This window comes from Pectinophora gossypiella, chromosome 23 (genome assembly GCF_024362695.1).
Source record: "Pectinophora gossypiella chromosome 23, ilPecGoss1.1, whole genome shotgun sequence".
NCBI lineage: Eukaryota > Metazoa > Arthropoda > Insecta > Lepidoptera > Gelechiidae > Pectinophora > Pectinophora gossypiella.
The window spans coordinates 486,725-506,595 of NC_065426.1; the positions used below are offsets into that span (position 1 = coordinate 486,725).

Below are 19,871 nucleotides of genomic sequence, written 5' to 3' on the forward strand. Positions count from 1 at the left end.
CAAAATACTTCAAATCCTTTTTTCCCATCTTCAGCGCTTATCGCTATCAACCCACTCCAATTTCCTTAGTAACAACAAAGCATCACGCTTGTATTAATGTTTGCAGAGGTGTATAGTATAAACATAAACACACACTCCTCGCCAGCTATTTAAGTCCCATTTGCAGTCCCAGTCGCATTTTGAAAACCACGTAAGTGGTATCACTTTATCTTTGACTAGCTTTTGCCCGCGACTTCGTCCGCGTGGCGTGTTATAAAAGAGAGATCTTTGTGTGTGTGGGAGTGCATATCAAATTTCAAGCGTCTAACTTAAGCGCTTTAGATTTTTCATACAAAAGGATTTTCCCGCTAATTCCCGTTCCCGTGGGAATTCCGGGAATTCCTTTCTTAGTGCACCTCTGCGGTACCTAAGATACGTCCCTTCCAAATTTCAAGTGCCTACGTATAGCCGTTTAGGCTGTGCGTTGATATGTCAGTCAGACAGTTTCTCCATTTATATATTTAGATTCAAACATGAATTATTATACATTGTTTTAAATTTACGCGGTTATTATCATAATTAAAACACACACCACCATCATGATCATGGCACTTGCAACAGTGTCGAAATATCGGGAGTCTCATATCCCTGCTATAAACGCGGTAAGAACCCGTTATTATGTTTTAATTAAGTATGAATTATTATTCAAACGCATGAAGTCGAATTTAGTGGTTTAGACCGCGATCTCGGGATTCGAACCCGGTCTTTTTCCTTAGTAAAAATTCCCATATTCTTGGAACTATTTTAACTCAGCAATGAAGAATTTTAAGAAGTCCTTATTCGCAGAAGTTTATCGATATCAGTGAAATACAAAACATGGCATAGATAAATATATCGAGCGTATTGAAGTTGATAATGTCGTGCATTTAGTGCCCGCGCGCAGCTTCACACAGACGCACGTGTTTTGCTAATAAAAACTATTAAATAATAATTATTTTTATTATGAACTATTATTATTAAAGTGCACTATGTTTAAACCGTGGATTTGTCTGTTTGTTCTTGGAGTCGCTGTCTGCTCAGTGACAGGTAAACGATTTTTATTTTGTAAGTAAGTATGTTATTTAATTGAAAATTACGTGAAAAGACGCAAGTGTATCTATTTAATTATAAATTATAATGCGGTCGTCTTTTGTTAACGAAAAATTACCATGTTAAAAAAATGCCGGGTTACTGTTTCCATTGATAGGATAATCTAATTCGTGTTATACATAACTTCACGGCGGTTATCCCGTTCGTGGTGCGCAGAGCTCTCAAAAACAAAAACATAACATAAATAATAGTAATAAGTAAGTAATAGTTTTTAGTTTTATAACATACTAGCGGACCCGACAGACTTCGTCCTGTCAGAAAGTTAATAGATATGATTGAATTTCAATTTTTAAATATCATCATCATCATCATCAGTCTATTAACTGCTGGGGCACGGGCCTTCCCTATGGATGGATAGGGAGATCGGGCCTTAAACCACCACGCGGGCCCAGTGCGGATTGATGGTTATTAACGACTGCTAATGCAGCCGGGACCAACAGCTTAACGTGCCTTCCGAAGCATGGAGGAGCTCGAGATGAAAACTTTTTTTATGTGGTCACCCATCCTATGACCGGCCTTTGCGAAAGTTGCTTAACTTCAACAATCGCAGACCGTTTACCGCTGCGAATTTCAATTTTTAAATAATAAAGCGCAAATTGACTCTGAAGTTAGGAACACACCTACATTGCTTAGACAACAGTGAGTGCTTGCAATATGAACTTTATACAATTATAATAAAGCTCAAATTTACTGTACGTTAGGAAACGTTTGTATGGGGAAAATGAAAGGCCTGTTTTTAGGGTTTTTCCGGCAAACATTCGATTTTTTCTCGCTGTAAAAACAATCATTGGATTTCAACAAGCATTTTAAAAAAAGAATTGGCAAAATTGGTCCAGGCGTTGTCGATTTATGCGCTTACCAACACATTTTGCGATTCATTTTTATATTTTTATAACATAAGTAAGAAGGTAATTACACTTTGCATCGAATTTTTTTGTCAAACGTCTCATATATGCCTGCCGAGAAAAAGTAGCTGCAAGAAAAACCTCGACACAGGGCCCTAGCCTAAGGATTATGGGCACTCTTTTTTTATACTTATTATTTAATTATTGGGAAGAGATTGCTACTTAGCAATAAGGCCGCCTATTGTACTAATTCTATTTCTCTTTTGTTTTGTATTTTGTTTTTTCCTGTTTGTGCAATAAAGTATTTGTTATGTTATGTTATTTACATATCCAACAACGGAGACCTCAATCTCTTCTCTCGTGCGCTCAAATGTGACTGGCAAAGCCAAACTTTGTTTTCAACACCCGGTCACATTGGAGGCAGAATAGCTGTCCATCCGAGTTGAAAGTGTAGCTATAAAGAATATTATTTAGGAATGGCATATAAACGTCCCACTACTGTGCTTTGTAAGTTGCTATAAAACATACACATACAAATTTACTGGTTAGCCAAAACATCTCCACCAACCCGCAGTGGAGCAACGTGGCAAAGTATGCTCAATATGCCCCTTCCGATTAAGGGGAAGCCTGTCTATGACAATGAAATCTACAGGGTGTTAGTGCCACCGTAACGAAAACCTTGAGGGATGATTCAGACCACGGTTCTGAGTTGATATCAAGTGTAATTGTCCGTCCGGCTTAACGTTCCCTCCGAAGCACGGAATCATCTTACTTATTCAGACAATCAGGTGATTCAAGCCAAACAAAGGACAGTCTCACAAAGTGATTTCGACAATGTCCTCATCGGGAATCGAACCCGGACCTCCAGATCCTTTAATGATAAATTGTTTAATGTTCGTACACCCCTTAGTCTGTAGTATACAGAATGTATCCAGATTTCAAAATTAGTACATGTACGCACATTGCAAATGCTTTTCGAAGTCTGATATTATTATGGGATAAACAATCTATTTACGTCTCACTATTAGGCCAAGGCCTTGCAAAAAATTAAAAATAAAGCATTATCTACAGCTACATACATAAACTCACGGCCATACTCCCTAACGGGGTTGACAGAGCATAGTATAATTTGAGTTTACAGAACGCTAATTACAAATCTCATCGTGAATTGAGAAGTGAGGTGACGGTTATAATTATTAATAAGTTGTCCATTCCAACATGTTAGAAAGTACACAATTCATACATAAACTACACGCTTAATTCCTAATGGGGTAGGCAGAGCCACTAGTAATCAAAGACTACTTGCAGCCACTGCTGATACCAAGTCCTGAGATGGATATGATGAGCCTCATGATGAGATATTTATTATCCATCACCTTAGACAAAAGACACAATCAATCAATGCATTTTCGAAGATATAGGTAACCTAATCTGCATTGGGCTGGTTTTCCCTATGCGGATTGGAAGGTCAGACAGGCAGTCGCTTCTGTAAAAAACCGGACCTGTCAAATTTTCAGGTTAGGTAAGCTGACCCTATGAAAAACAGGATAATTCTAGGGAGATGATGATGATGATATTAGAAAGGACAGAAACTTTCTGTCGGTTTCTACGACATGCACAGGAAGATAGGTATACCTACGCGTTCTAAATGATTTATACATTACCGTTCTTGCATAGAAGCTAATTATTATTACTGTTATTATTATTGTTACTGAAAAGAGGAAAGCGTTCACATATTTTAACATTTCCAAGTTTCAAATTTTCTCTTAAGGCGATAAAATATCTTGTTAAATAGTTGTAAAGTTTGCTTGTTTATTGTCAACAATTGTTATGTTACAACTTCATACTAAATCGTGTTCCATTGTTCTGTCTAAGTCACATAAAGACTTGTTATTGTAGTTATTTATAGGCCCCGATTCCTGCAGACACCTCCTAATTTTACTTGAAGTTATACCTGTCATTTTCTTATCCACCGGAAAGGAAAGGGACGGATGATTGGCAGCTCTTAATTTTAGGAATAATGAGTATATTTATGAATAACCCGGGCGAATCAAAAAGGTATCTCGCTGGTATGCAAACCGTTTGACGTGTACTAACTGTTAACTTAATTTTGTCGGGTTATTAGCCAATTTTTTTTGCGCTTAAAATTGACGTGTGCTCCATAAATTTTATGCTTGTCGATTACCCGTCCCTTTCCTTTTCGGTGGATAAGAAAAAGACAGATATAACTTAAAATAAAATTAGATGGTCTCTACAGGAATTAGCACCATTGTCGAGTTTTCGTATATAGACAGATATAATAATAATAATAAAACACTTTATTGCACACAAATTCACAAAACATTTACAGGATAAACTTATTCTAAGGTGGGCAAAGGCGGCCTTATTGCTAAGAGCGATCTCTTCCAGACAACCTTCGGAGATATTTTGACTACATTGCTTCCATTTTCTGAATATCCCTAAGCTTCATATTTTTTTACGTTTAACGGCCGCCGTGGTCCATTGGTTGAGCGTTGGGCTCACGATCCGGAGCCCCCGGTTTCGAATCCCGGTAGGGACATATCACAAAAATCACTCTGTGATCCTTAGATTGGTTAGGATATTACAGGCTGATCACCTGATTGTCTGAAAGTAAGACCGTGCTTCGGAAGGCGCGTTAAGCCGTTAGTCCCGGTTACTACTTACTGATGTTAGTACGTAGTCGTTACATGAGTCATGTCAGGGGCCTTTGGCGGCTCAGTAGTAACCGTGACACCAGGGTTGATGAGGTTGGTAATTCACCTCACAACCCACACGATAGAAGAAGAAGCATCGTATTTCCGAATCCAACAAATGCAAATTTCATTTCATCCATTAATAGATTTATTATGTATCAGAATTTGAATTCAGAATTAAGTAAGGTTCTTTATTTATATTTTGTTTACGCGGGAATCAAAATATAACAACAACAAAGTACTTACTTAGTTCCAAATTCAAATACTGACACTCGATAATTCTAATAATTGATGGACATGGAAAAATAAATTTAAAAAAAAAAACTTAGGGTAGTATTATTGCTTTTGCTGTGAGATTTTTTAGCAAACCGTGGGTCTGACTACCCTCTTACGACTACTAGCGTGATGTTATTGCATACCATGCTTCGTATACACTAATATTTGCAGTATGACTACAATACTTATTATTAGATCCTGTCGAACTCATGACTCGTAAAAACAAAATTAGAATTGTTCAAATTCTAGTGTAATGTCGTTATATTTTATGGGTTGTTTGGTAGAAATTTCTCATCATCATCATCATCATCAGCCCATAAACGTCCCCACTGCTGGGGCACGGGCCTTCCCTATGGATGGATAGGAAGATTGGGCCTGAAACCACCACGCGGGCCCACTGCGGATTGGTGGTTATTAACGACTGCTAATACAGCCGGGACCAACAGATTAACGTGCCTTCCGAAGCACGGAGGAGCTCGAGATGATTTTTTTTGTGGTCAACCATCCTATGACCGGCCTTTGCGAAAGTTGCTTAACTTCAACAATCGCAGACCGAGCGCGTTTACCGCTGCGCCACCGAGCTCCAGAAATGTCTATAAGAACGTAAATACTATCTATAAGAAACAACATAAAGTCAAGCCCGCTACAAGAAATCGTGGGGTTTTTCTTCTTCTTATCGTGTGGGTTGTGAGGTGGAATACCAGCCTCTCGACTTAACCTCCTTGGTTAAAAAGGCCACTTTGAAACAATTTATCTAAAAAAGCGACCATAACCCTGACACCAGGGTTGCTGAGGTTGGCCATCCTAACTACTCACACGATAGAAGAAAGAAGAATTAATTCTGAGAATATCTATTTTTCCTATTTTATTTTACCAGTATACCCAAGTAGTAGTAGTTAGTAGTATAGTGCTTCGGAAGGCACGTTATGCCGTTTGTCCCGGTTACTACTTACTGGGGTATATACGTAGTCGTTACATGAGTCATGTCAGGGGCCTTTGGCGGCTCAGTAGTAACCGTGACACCAAGGTTGATGGGGTTGGTAATCCACCTCACAACCCACACGATAGAAGAAGAGAGAATAATGCATTCTACGAATAGTTTATATTTTTCCTATTTTCTGTAGCTTCAATATACCTAGAGTCGCAGTTACTTTTACATACATACATAAACTCACGCCTATTTCCCACCGGGATAAACAGAGACTATGGAATTCCATTTGCTTCGATCCTGACACACTTCTCTAGCTTCCTTTACATTAATCAATCGTTTCATTCACGCACGCCGGTTCAGAGTAGACCGTACTAAACTTTTTCAAAGAGATTTCCAATTTGGTCAATGTGCGTCCTTCTAGGTCTTCCTCTGCCAGCCCTACCATCAACTTTTGCTTTATATACCTCTTTCGTAATCCTATTTCTCGTTTTCGGTTATTTTTAGTTTTTATAAATATAAATTATAATATATCTATAAATTATAAATTATATTGTTGACGTTTTGTGTTGCAAGTAGTATGGACCCATGTATTATGTATGTATGATGATAATAATTCGTCATACATCAATTGTATGTGTCATAATTTGGCAGTCGACGTTGTTATCTCCCGATATAACATAACATAACAAATACTGTATCGCAACAAACAGGAAAAAAACCAAATACAAAACAAAAGAGAAATAATATAATGAGTACAATAGGCGGCCTTATTGCTAAGTAGCAATCTCTTCCAGGCAACCTTTAAGTATAGGAGACATTGAATATTATGTAGTACAGCGGGATAGTGCAGCATGGGAATACATGTACCTACGTATAAAAATAAATAAACTTTCGACTACATAAACTACATAATAATAATACACATAATTATTATTGTTATGTTAAAATATGAACACTTGTGTTGTTTCTAAACAATGTCTGTTATATTTCAAATGAAAATCAAATCAAATATACTTTATTGCAAGAACTAAATTTCAACAATCAGACATAACACATGAATACAGTATAATTTGGGTGGCCCTATTGCTCTAGAGCAATTTTTTCCAGGCAACCACCAAAAGGAAACAAACATTTACAAACAACTTGGGTGCGGGATGGTGCAACAAAAAATAAATAATACCTAAAAGTAAAGCTAAAGTAGTAGTAGTTTTTCATGAAATAGAATATCATTCGTTGGCCACATCATGATATAGTTTGGCCATATCAATGAACACAAAACGTTTAACGTTATGAGCAACTAAATGCATAATTTTTATAATACTGTGGTAATTCAAATCTCTCTCTCTCTCTTTATTTAAGAGCTGCGCTCTTGTCGGTGGAGTAATCGCCTTCATTACTCCATAGATAGGGGTATTATATATGATCTGTGGATAGGGCGTGTAGAACGGTGGTTGCCCCAATCGCCTTCCGTTCCGTAGTACACCGACCAATTCCTCAATCGGTGATGTTCTAGCTAGAGCCCTACCAGAATCCATTTGCTCGGCCTCCAACCAGTACTGATACCGCTGCTGCCCGGCATCAGGGGTGCGCTGAAGTCTACTCGTTACGTCACAAGACTAATAAAAATAAAAGCATCAAATTTGCTTGTTTATGTCAATATGCCCTATTTAAAGGTGATTTAGAAATCATTATGATACTAAAGAAATGTCTTATCAAAGTGTAATGTTACTTTGTAATGTAACACCATTTGTGCGTGCCTATGTCACGTACGGTCACGAGTACTAATATGTATACACTTTGAAACCATGTCACAATAACTGTCTTGACAAATTACACCGTAAGTCTCATTGAATGTCAAATATGATAGTGCGACAGGGTTCTAAAGTGAGTACATGATATTGCTCATGACTGTACTCTGTATGTATGTAATACAAACACACACAAAGGAATCAAACTTATAGCACCACCACCACCGTGGTCCAATAGTTGAGCGTTGGGCTCACGGTCCGGAGGCCCCGGGTTCGATTCCCTGTGGGGACATATCACAAAAATTACTTTGTGGTCCCTAGTTTGGTTAGGACTTTACAGGCTAATCACCTGATTGTCCGAAAGTAAGATAATCCGTGCTTCGGAAGGCACGTTAAGCCGCAGATCCCGGGTACTATTTACTGATGTAAGTAAGTAGTCGTTAAATTCAAATTCAAAAATATTTTTATTCAGTAGGTAACATAGTTACACTTTGAATCGTCGATTTTTACATAACGAACGTCTCATCCGCCTAAAATTACTGCAGCTTCTCACAACCTGTATAGCCGGGGAAAAGAAGCTGCAAGAAAAACCTCGGCACAGGGCCCTAGACGTTCTTTAAAAAAATAAAAATAAACATAAAATATTGATATACAATTGAGTAATTTAGCTGCCTAATATCAGTTCTCAGACAGTTAATCCCATGCATTCATATCTTCTAAATAATCACTAACTTTATAATAACCTTTATAATAAATCGTTACATGAGCCATGTCAGGGGCCTTTGGCGGCTCAATAGTACCTAACCCTGACACGAGGGTTGATGAGGTTAATACTTCACCTCACAACCCACACGATAGAAGAAGATAACACCACCCTTTTGGTTGCGTCGGTGGTTGACAAAGCGCAGCATATAAGGGTCCTGTTTCATTATAATATGAGATATATTGGGAGTAAAAATTGGATATAGAAAGTGACAACCCTGAATAAAAAAAATAGACTAGTCCATCTTTTTTTTTTGACGTGACTTATTGTAGATTTGCCGCAGATGGCATTAACTACTTGGCCGGACAAATGGGGAGCGCTGAAGGCACCCGGTACAACGTTTAAGACAACAGGCTTGATTACTAACCATCAGAACACGAAATTACTATGGAATTTTTATGAAAAAGCACACTGTGACGTCATAGAAAAACGTGATAAAATGTCGAACTTATTAACGTTTTTCTTGATTAAAATTAATAAAGAAGTTAAATAGAAAAAAGAAAATGTTTTTCGTTAGTTTTAGATCTGTATTTATTTAGTAATCAGAATTTCTTGCCGCCACCGTGCTGCATTCTAAGACTCAAATTGCGGATGTGGTACACGCAGGCGCCAAGTTGAAGTGGGATCGGGCAGGTCACGTCTGTCGGATGCCTAACGACCTGTGGGCTAAGATCACCACAGAATGGTCTCCGAATAGAGACAGACGCAGGCGCGGCAGACCGAGGCGGAGATGGCGCGACGACTTGGATGCTTTCCTGGAAGGCTGGCCGGAGGAAGCACTGGAGAGAGAGTCCTGGACGAAATGGAGGGAGGCCTTTGCCCAGCAGTGGGACACTTTAGGCTAGATAAGATAAGAAGAAGAATTTCTTAATTTATCTTGAACCTAGAACACGACCCAATTGACTGTATCCTGTGATTTAAATACTGTTGACTAAGGCTTGAATAAGCTATCGAGTACCCTCAGGCCTGTCTTGTCTTAAATTTTGTACCGGGTGAGAGTTCTCAGTGCTCCTCATTTGTCTATAGAGATAGAGACACGTGTCACGAATGTTTCCTTTGCTTCTATGCTGTTCTGGGAGCAAATAAAAAACATAGAAAACGTTCAGGTGCTTGTCTTCCCGGGCATGTCGTAAAAACCGACAGAGGGTGTGTCCTCTAACATGATGGACTAATGTTATGGGCGATAGGCTGATCCCTTATCACCATAAGGTTCATCATATCCAGCTTACGACATCGTATGAACAGTGACTGCACGTTGTCTTCGATTATTTGTGGCTCTGCCCACCCCATTACGGATTACGGGCGTGAGTTTATGTATTTATGTATGTCACGAACGTTACCGTTGATAAGGTTATCAGTTTTCTTGACCATTGATCAGTGATCTAACATTGTCACATGGTTCAAGTGATTTCCCTTTACGTCATCATATACTTACTACTAACTTCGCTCGTATCGGAAAATTTTCTATTTAAAAACAATAATAAATAAGTCAAAATGTCCCCCTCTACCAACAGATTACATACATATCTAAGAATAAGAATAAAATAAATTTATTGCCAGTAAAAATTTCATTCGAAGCGTAGCAAGGCGATATAATTATTGTTGAGGAGCTCGGTGGCGCAGCGGTAAACGCGCTCGGTCTACGATTGTTGAAGTAAAGCAACTTTCGCAATGGCCGGTCATAGGATGGATGACCGCAAAAAAAAGTTTTCATCTCGAGCTCCTCCGTGCTTCGGAAGGCACGTTAAGCCGTTGGTCCCGGCTGCATTAGCAGTCGTTAATAACCATCAATCCGCACTGGCCCCGCGTGATGGTTTAAGGCCCGTTCTCCCTATCCATCCATAGGGAAGGCCCGTGCCCCAGCAGTGGGGACGTTAATGGGCTGATGATGATGATATTTGTTATATGACGACTTTTTCGAAATAAGCGGGGTTTAAGTATGATTTTGGGTATTTTATCGACCCTATGAGGGAAATCGTCGACCACGCCAGCGGGGTCGGTATCGGGGTTCTGAAGTATTTGGTGTCTTCGGGATCGTATATTACGTCCTTCGGACCCGTGTGTGCGCTCCATGTGTTAACATAAATGCCTTTGTCCTCACTAGTTTGATCGTCGTATTAGTGAGAATTAAATAATTCGACTGCAAGTAAATTAATAGTAAACAATACCTACATACAGATTAAATAATACAAATTATTATCATATCACCCGGAAGTCGTCCACTGGTACATTTCCTTAAAGCATCTAGGTATATAAGTACATAATAAATTTAGTATTTATAAACATTTAACTAAACGGCCCCTGTGGTCATATGTACATAATATCACGCCTATTTACTATTGGGGTAGGCAGAGCCCACCGAATCCCACTTGTTACGATCCTGGTACACTTTTACTTCTAACGGTGGTATTAATTAACGGGTGAGAGCCTTCAACGCTCCCCATTTGTCCGGCCAAGTAGTTGATGCCATCTGCAGCAAATCTACAATAAGTCACGTCAAAAAAAAAGAAAAAAAAGGTGGTATTAATAATCTAGAATAGAAATAGTTTATTATAAAAGGGCGCCACATACAAAAAAAAAATAGATAACAACATCATAATATATAAAATTTCCACTAAAACAATTAATGTACGATAAAAAATAATAATCAAGACGGATGTTTGTCGAAATGATCATAAGGTGATGAATCTCAGCTTCGAGACTGCTCTGAAGATCATGTCAATGTGACAGTTCTTATATAAAAACTGGGAACTTGAGCATGATCTTGAGGGCAGTCTCAGCTAAGATTAGTTTATTAATACTACCCTTAAACTTTCATCAAACTCGTCATACAATACAACCTAACCTAAAATTTTTCCCTCAAACTTTTCTCACAATGGAAAATCCGATTTAAACAATACTTAAATGACTTATTATTAATTATAGGTAAATATCGTTTATTATAATTAATAATAAAATAATATTACAGTCACGTAGACGTTTCCTTGAATAATTTCTGAAAACTCATCATAACATAACCAGCCTATACACGTCCCACTGCTGGGCATAGGCCTCCCCTCAATCAACTGAAGGGGGTATGGAGCATACTCCACCACGCTGCTCCACTGCGGGTTGGTGGAGGTGTTTGGGCAGTAGCCCGGGACCAACGGCGTAGTGTGCCTTCCGAAGCACGGAATCATCTTACTTTTTTCTTCTATTTTTTTTTCATCTATCTTCATTTTACTTCTTTCGGACAATCAGGTGATTCAACTGCAATGTCGTTACCAAACAAAGGACAGTCTCACAAAGTGATTTCGACAATGTCCTCATCGGAAATAGAACCCGGACCTCCAGATCGTGTGGTAACCCAACGCTCTAACCTATATATCTACCATCACATAATAATAATTTTAATATGAGCTGCTCACAACCATGTTGCTGTCATGCCATCCAGTCGGGTCGGCTAGATAGGTGGCCCATCCAGTGAGCGGCGAGTCACCGCCTGCTCATTGTATAATGTTATTAACATTGGTCGAGCAGGCGCTAGGGATAATCGCCGGTTGGTGTCACACCACATTTAGATTAAATTGTCTTAAGGGGCATCTACGTGTTGGCTTCGGCCCCACTATAACCCCCATACAAGTACCTACCTACGGTAGGTATGGGTGTTAGTGACATCGTAACGAATACTGAGGGGTATGATTCAGACCATGATTCTAAGTTGATTACAAGTGGAATTTCCTGTCGGAAAATTCATAAATGACTTTTTGAACTATTTATTTCAATTCCACACTTTTGCAACGGAAAATTTCACTTGATATTAATTCAGAATCATGGTCTGAATCATACCTCAAAGTTTTCGGTACGATCACACTCTTTGTAGCTAAGTACGTTGTTCTTTTTAAATGCGTTGTTCGCCTATCGATTTCCAAGTTTTGCAAAATAATTTGTAATAAATATTATAATATATGTATCTTAAACAAAGAAAATTGTCTGAGTATTAGATATAATGCTATCATGTTAGTAGAAATCGTTATCATTATGATAAATATACTGATAATATATTATTAGAGAAACGTCAAAAGGAACCATTATCAACTATCGCTACATTATTGTTAATGTACGTACATGATTATTTCAACATCATTAAATAGTTTGCATGAGAACATCTCTCGATGCAAACTTTTTTTTACGTGACGTATCGTAGATTTGCCTCAGATGGCATTAACTACTTGGCCGGACAAATGGAGAGCGCTGAAGGCTCTCACCCGGTACAACGTTTAAGACAACAGGCCTGAGGGTGCCTAGTTGGGCGCGAACCTCGGCTCAGGGCGTCGTCTGAGAGGAAGAATATAAACTTCACACTAAATCAAACATCTTGGACTGCACACAAGTCGTCGTCCAATGTCGCGACGTCGTGTCGTTGCCACGTAGTCGTCATCATCTTTGGTTTGTAAGCGCGTCGTGTCGTGTCGTGGAGTACGCTCCATACCCCCTTCAGTTGATTGACGGGAGGCCTGTGCCCAGGCATATATTAGAGACTTATTCTTGCGGACAAACTGTTTAAACAGTTTTACAAGACATTGTTAAATTATATATTTAGTATTAATTGGTGTTTATTTCAGCTCCATCAATAATTTAAGAGGCACGCTCTTGTCGGTGTAGCATTCTCCATGTTTGTCTATCTTCTATGTCTATTCTTTCGAATTCTCTTTAATCTGTTCCATGTAATCTCTTCTTGGTCTTTTCCTTTCCTTCTAATTTCCTTTCTATGGTGTTTTTAACTCCTCTGTCGTCAATAACTCTCAATATTTGTCTCCTTTCCCTTAGGTACTCTTAGTAGCTTCTCTTCCTCATTAGTAATCCTTTCTGTAGTGATTTTATTTCAAGTTATACCTGTCATTTTCTTACCCGCTGTAAAGGAAAGGAATGTAGGCGTTGGGGGCGTAAGTTTATGTACGTACCTAAGTACCTACGTAGTTTCATTTCAAACTAGCATTACGTGGCTGACTTTGCAAACTAACGTATCTGCATTTTTTTGCTAAAGTAATTTGTGTCTTATTAACAATCGCAAAACGTGCCAATCAGTTTCGTCAAAAATTTTAGACGCGTGAATTCACGACGTCAACGACGTAATGACACTCCCAGACATAACAAATATTTAGTCTATCCTTTACTTTTAGGTAAAAAGTTATCTAATAATATAATCAGGTAAGTACCTAGTAATCACAAAACCACTTAACTTTGATAACACGTAACTACTTTTCAGGTGACGATTAAAAAAAAGTTGAAAAATAAAAAGTCAAACCCGACTGCACCACAGCAATTCATAAATTTGATACACTGTTGTGTATCACTTTTGAAAAAAAAACATTTTATATTAAACCAGAGTTTATAGTTTTTAATAGTACTCTTCTTCTATCGTGTGGGTTGTGAGGTGGAGCACCTCATCAACCCTGGTGTCAGGGTTACTATTGAGCCGCCAAAGGCCCCTGACATGGCTCATTTAATAGTACTTGTAAAACACATAACTTTCTAATCGCGTTAGTCGGGTAAAAAATATGATGAGACTGTCTAGTAGAGTGTTAAGAGGCATAGGCCTGTTAGAACTTATACATATAAGTTCTGGATATTTTAGAGAACGGGCAGGTCCAATACTCTAAATGTAGGAGTATTTATGAACATAATTAGATAGGAAGAAGTATGACAAGAATTCAGAATCTTTCTCACATAAAATATTACATTTTAAAAAACAATACACCTTTTTAGGATTATGATAACTCCTCATTCTTCGTTTAGAGTAAAGTGAGAGAGGACTTCAAAACATATAAAAAGTGTCAACTCGCCCGCGGGCCAAATATTGAATGGGCGAGTTGCTGCCTAACTCGATTTTCTTTTGTTTATTTATATTCATGTTACATAAAGGTACCTTATATTATATAAGTCGCCAAATTGCAGAGCTATAGGTATTCTTCTGTCTCCACAGATATATAACTACGTATGAGTTAGATGTTTGTAGTTTCAGCGTTACTTAACATAAAGCAAACAGTTGACCGTGCGCATACAATGTCACGGTGACAATGGTGCTAATTCCTGTAAATACCATCTAATTTTATTTTAGGTTATATCTGTCATTTTCTTATCCGCCGAAAAGGAAAGGGACGGGTAATCGACAAGCATAAAATTTATGGAACACACGTCAATTTTAAGCACAAATCTAAAACAACCGTCTAAAAATTCGCCCGGGTTATTCATTTATTTACTCATTCTTCCTAAAATTAAGAGCTGTCAATCATCCGTCCCTTTCCTTTTCGGCGGATAAGAAAATGACAGGTATAACTTAAAGTAAAATTAAGAGATGTCTGCAGGAATCGGGGCCAATATCTTCATTAAGTATAGCACGTTGTTCTACGATGTGGCCTTGAAGACGTACTAAATACGTTCGTTCCGTACTATATTTAATCTTAATACCATTATTATTCTATAATACTAAACTGCCTAACGAAGAATCAATAGTATAGTTTAGACGTACTTACTCGTATACAGAGTGTTAGTAACATCGTACCTTTTCTTTTTTTTTTTTTGACGTGACTTATTGTAGATTTGCCGCAGATGGCATTAACTACTTGGCCGGACAAATGGGGAGCGCTGAAGGCTCTCACCCGGTACAACGTTTAAGACAACAGGCCTGAGGGTGCCCAGTTGGGCGCGAACCTCGGCTCAGGGCGTCGTCTGAGAGGAAGAATATTTGAAAGAATTAATCGACCCTAGCGGGTCGATAGCGATAAGCGCTGAGTAACATCGTACCGAATACTGAGGGGGTGATTCAGACCATGATTCTGAGTTGATAACAAGTGGAATTTCCTCTCAAAAATTCATAAAAATGTTAGTGTGTTTTTTAAATGATTTTCATAGAACCCAAAATTAATTTAAAAAATAATAAAAAAAATATTAACAATCATCAATTAAATCAACAAACAGAAGCAAACAGTAGAATAATTGTTCGATTTATTTACATTTCGGCGCAGCAAAATATCAAAATGTTAATGTAACATTTACGAAAAAAAAGCATCTAAATCAAATCAAAATCAAATCAAATCAAATCAAATATACTTTATTGCACAGAACTAAAATTTCAACAATCAGACATAACACATGAAAACAGTACAATTTGGGCGGCCAAATCTAAGTATAGGAAGATTAGAAAATCAAGAGGACGTTCTAATTTTTCTTTCGGACATTACTAATAGTTACTGGCAGGACATTATTGATATTTATGGCATTTTATTTGATAAAAACTATTTATGTTTCAGCACAAGACTACTGGGACAACTACGAAGAATTCTGGTCGAAAGAAGCTTTAGATGATGATCTCGGTGTTGCTGACGCCATAAATAAACAAGATGATGATGTGGTTCCTGTAGATGAAGAAATCGACGGCTTTAAAGAACCTGCAGACACTGCTGATGCAATAGATCCTGATGTTAAAGGCGATGACGTCCCATTAGATAATGTTGCTGACGCTAGTAACGCAAATGATGACACGAAAGACGATGATGTCCTTGATACTAGAGAAAATGACCAAGCCGTTCAAGAAGAAATCGAACAGTTTAGAAAAGAACTAAAGCAGCCTGAAGCCGATGTAGTTGATCCCGATGACTATCAGTTTGAAGACAATAGGTCAGATGTCAAAGATGAAGCAGCTCAAGAAGAGATTGAAGCTGCTCTTCCAAATGACAATGATAGAAATATAGATCCTGAATATATGGATGAAGACGCGTTCCCTATTTTACCAGGAGCCATAGCTTTAGACGAGGACCAAATTGTTGATGATGCTAAAAAATTGCTAGAAGAAGAAGACAGTCCATTCGAAGAAGATATGGAAGAAAATCAACCTCAGAACGCCGACGAGGAGACACAGGTGGAAAGTGAACCTAAACTTGAGGAAACAATACTCGATGCAGTACAGCCTGACCTCGCGGATGACTCATTCGACGACACAATCAAAGAAAAACAAATCAAAGACATTGATAACTTTTTAGATGAAGATAAAAATAATGACGAAAATGAAGATGTACCGGAAGAAAATGTTGTTGCTGAGGAACCACCTCTACCCAATTTAGCTGACGATATGGTTGAGCTGGATGACAATGATGACGAACTTAAAGACATTTCAGAAGAGGAGGATAACATTTTAAATGTTAATGTTCTTGCTGGTCAAAATGAAGATGTTGTTGCTGAGGAACCACCGGTACCTGAAATATCTGATGATATGGTCGAATTGGATGACAAAGACGACGAACTTAAAGACATTTCAGAAGAAGAGGATAACATTTTAAATGTCGATGTTCTTGCTAGTAAAAAGGACGATGTTGTTGCTGACAAAATTGACGATGAAATAATTGAGGATCATGACGATGAAATGCTTGAGGACAATGCTGATGATGACATGGATGTCCCTCTTGAGAATAATAACAAAGCATTACCAGAAGGTGACCAGGTTGCAGAGGATGAAGACACGGTGGATAAAGTTTATGCAGATCTCCATGCTGACTTAGCCAAACTATTCGAAACTTGGGATAAGCTACAAGATGACTCTGAAGAAGATACTGATGTATTAGAATATGAAGAAAAATTCGGAAAACCTTTTAGAGAAGACATTGTACTGTCACAAAGGGATGATTATGACAACTACTACGACAACGCCGACGACGTCGATACTAACCTAGATGATATATTTGCTGACAAATCAAAAGCAGAAAGTGAAGAAAATGTTGAAGTAGATGAGCCTCTCTTTCCTTTTGATGATGCCCTTGTGAATTTACCGAACGACGAGAAAGAAATTTCTTTGGAAAATGATGCTTTTATTGCCGATGCACCGGAGAAGAAGAGTGAGGAAATCGTTAATGACGCAAAGATTGAACAGCCTCCAACCTCTCCTCAAATCGTGGCTGACACATCAAGCCCAGAAACTACCACCGCAGTCACTATTACTCCAGAAAAATATGATGAAATGATGGCTGATTTTGCTAAAGGCATAGCAAATGAATTAGACACTCAAAGGGAAGATTTTGGAAAGAACATAGCAGCGATTCATCTGACTTTAAGTGCAGAAGAAGCTGTAGAAATAACATCTCCAAACTATCCTAGTGCTTATCCTACGAACAATGTTGTTGATTGGGTTCTGGAAGGTGATGGAAGTGGCATAGAACTCAACGTTACAGACTTGGCAGTCAGAGGAGCTCAGAACGATTACCTTCTGATCAAACCAGGTACGTATATTAAAATTTAGTAATTTTATATCCTCCTGGGTTTTATATTTACCTACTGGGGATCTAACAATTCATATATAAAGCAATTTTGGAATTTGACATTTGGTTCGCAGAAGGAGGAATACCACTTTTTTGTGCCGTATTATTTTAACCATTATCGATATAATATTTTGTTTTTATCGATTTATTTGATACAATTTGTGCGTTATACACGCGATATTACAATTATTATCACATCTTGGGTCCAAGTTACCCGTAATAAATTTTCTTTTGATTTATTATGTCATTCAAAATCAAGTATTTAATCGTTAACCATTTCTATTAATTTCTTTGTTTTAAGAGATTTATGTTTCTGTATTTGTGCACTTAATAAAGTGTAGCCGTGGTAGTTGGAAGAACATTTGACTCTCACTTTGAGATCGCAGCTTCGAATCCTAGCACATGCCTAGAGCTATAATTTTAGAACTTGTTTTCGACTTCATGTTTGGATCATAAATGATTATCTCTTACTCAGTGGTGAAGAGTCACATACCCGAGAAATGCGTTTCTGAGGTATATGACCTGTATTGACCTTCAGGTTGGAAGATCAGACAGCTGGTCGCTTCTGTAAAAAACGAGTATGAGTATGAGTATTTATTCGCATAATTACAAGAATTGTGTTCGAAATACTGAAATAGAATGGTAAAAAATAAGTTTAACAAGCAATCAAAAAATAAATGAACTTAACATAATAAAAAATTAAAAGAATATAAGATAAAAATGCCACAGAATAAGTAGTCATAAGTAATTTTACAATTTTAGGTCACAATATTACCATCAAACGTGAAAGGAAAACAAAAGTAAAATAAAAAAAAAACGTATAACATTGCAAGGGAGTCGTTAATCACATTTTAGTCTACCACCGGACCTATCAGACTTCAAGCGTCCTAGCGTTGATGCTGTGTTATTGCGATCTTAATACAGATGGTGACATTATGCAGTAAAGTATATTTCGTTACGTGCATCAGGTGGCGTCGACAGCACTGGCACCGACGGGCTGGTATTCTCCTTCCACCTCAGCGAGCCCCGCAGCTACCGGTGGACTGAGGTCGACCGGGTCTTCGTGCGCTTCGTGTCGGGCACAGGGCTCAATGTCCAGAGAGGGTTCCACATGAGTGTGAAAATGATATGTAAGTACCTATAGTTGCTTTGACGAGACATGAGCTCATTTGGAATTTACCACGAGGCATGGGAGGAGCTCGCCGATGATCGTGACCTGTGGAAGAAGCGTGTGCTCGATGGACGCGACACTCATGACCACACCTGGTTTGACACACTGGCGAGCAGGAGAATGAAACGCCATCAAACCAACAACAATCCACCAGTTGGAGACTTCTCCTGCAGAGTGTGCGGTAGAGTTTGCCGCTCTAGGATTGGCTTGCACAGCCATGAAAGAAAGTGCATTTCTTCGAGGCAATGACGTCATAAATTGTCTGAAACAGACGTATAAGGCCAATGATGATGATGGGGTTGGTAATCAACCCTGGTGTCAGAACCCACACGATAGACCGGTATTCGAATCCGGGACCTCCGGATCGTGAGTTCAACGCTCAACTACTGGACTTTAGAGGCCGTTTTAGTTCTAGCCGTGGTTGGGCTGATTAAATGTTCATGTACCACTTAAAACCTTCCAGGGCCACCCATCATCGAGGAGGAAGAGGAGCCGGAACCTGAACCTCTCCTGCCTACACCGCCGGCAACCTTCACCGTGAACCTCGGAGGAGTATCGGTCCAAGAGTTCATGGAGCTTGAAGATGAGTTCCTTCGCATCATAGCTGACATGGCCACGATGTACATTAATGCCAATGGGCTGGAACAGGGACTGAATACTACGTAAGTGTATTTTTTTATTTTTAACTTTCTCATTACCCTGGACTTGCACCAATGAGTTATTAATTTATCTTAAGTGCACTTTTCACTAACACAGTTGCGACCGTTATAGACGGCGATACGGCTCACCTATCACGTTGGTCTAACAGAAAGCTCGGTGAGGTGTGGGTGCTTAATTCATCTTTTTTTTTTGCTTTATTTGGGTCATCGAGCAATTATTTTGCACAATACAAAATTCTTGAACTAGTATATGGAGAGAGAAAAAAACAACGTTAATTATGCAACCAGCACCGAAAACCACAGATTAAATTATATTTTTTTATTCTTCCGCTACGTCACAAGTTAG

At 38.5% G+C, this 19,871-nt stretch overlaps 2 protein-coding genes across 3 annotated transcripts in view; one reads left to right on the forward strand and one right to left on the reverse strand.

The window, feature by feature from the left end:
- Positions 1–19,871, reverse strand: part of LOC126377320 (S phase cyclin A-associated protein in the endoplasmic reticulum) — a 526,515-nt gene that overhangs the window by 10,124 nt on the left and 496,520 nt on the right. The gene's annotated exons all lie outside the window — the stretch shown is intronic.
- The window catches only part of LOC126377330 (otolith matrix protein OMM-64-like), a 33,435-nt gene continuing 14,459 nt past the window's right edge, over positions 896–19,871 (forward strand). For both annotated transcript variants that reach the window (XM_050025018.1, XM_050025017.1), the window contains exons 1-4: positions 896–1,065; positions 15,698–17,656; positions 18,664–18,825; positions 19,330–19,528. In XM_050025018.1, the coding sequence (XP_049880975.1) occupies positions 1,008–1,065; positions 15,698–17,656; positions 18,664–18,825; positions 19,330–19,528 (2,378 nt within the window). In that variant the 5' untranslated portion in view covers positions 896–1,007. The remainder of the gene's footprint in view (positions 1,066–15,697; positions 17,657–18,663; positions 18,826–19,329; positions 19,529–19,871) is intronic.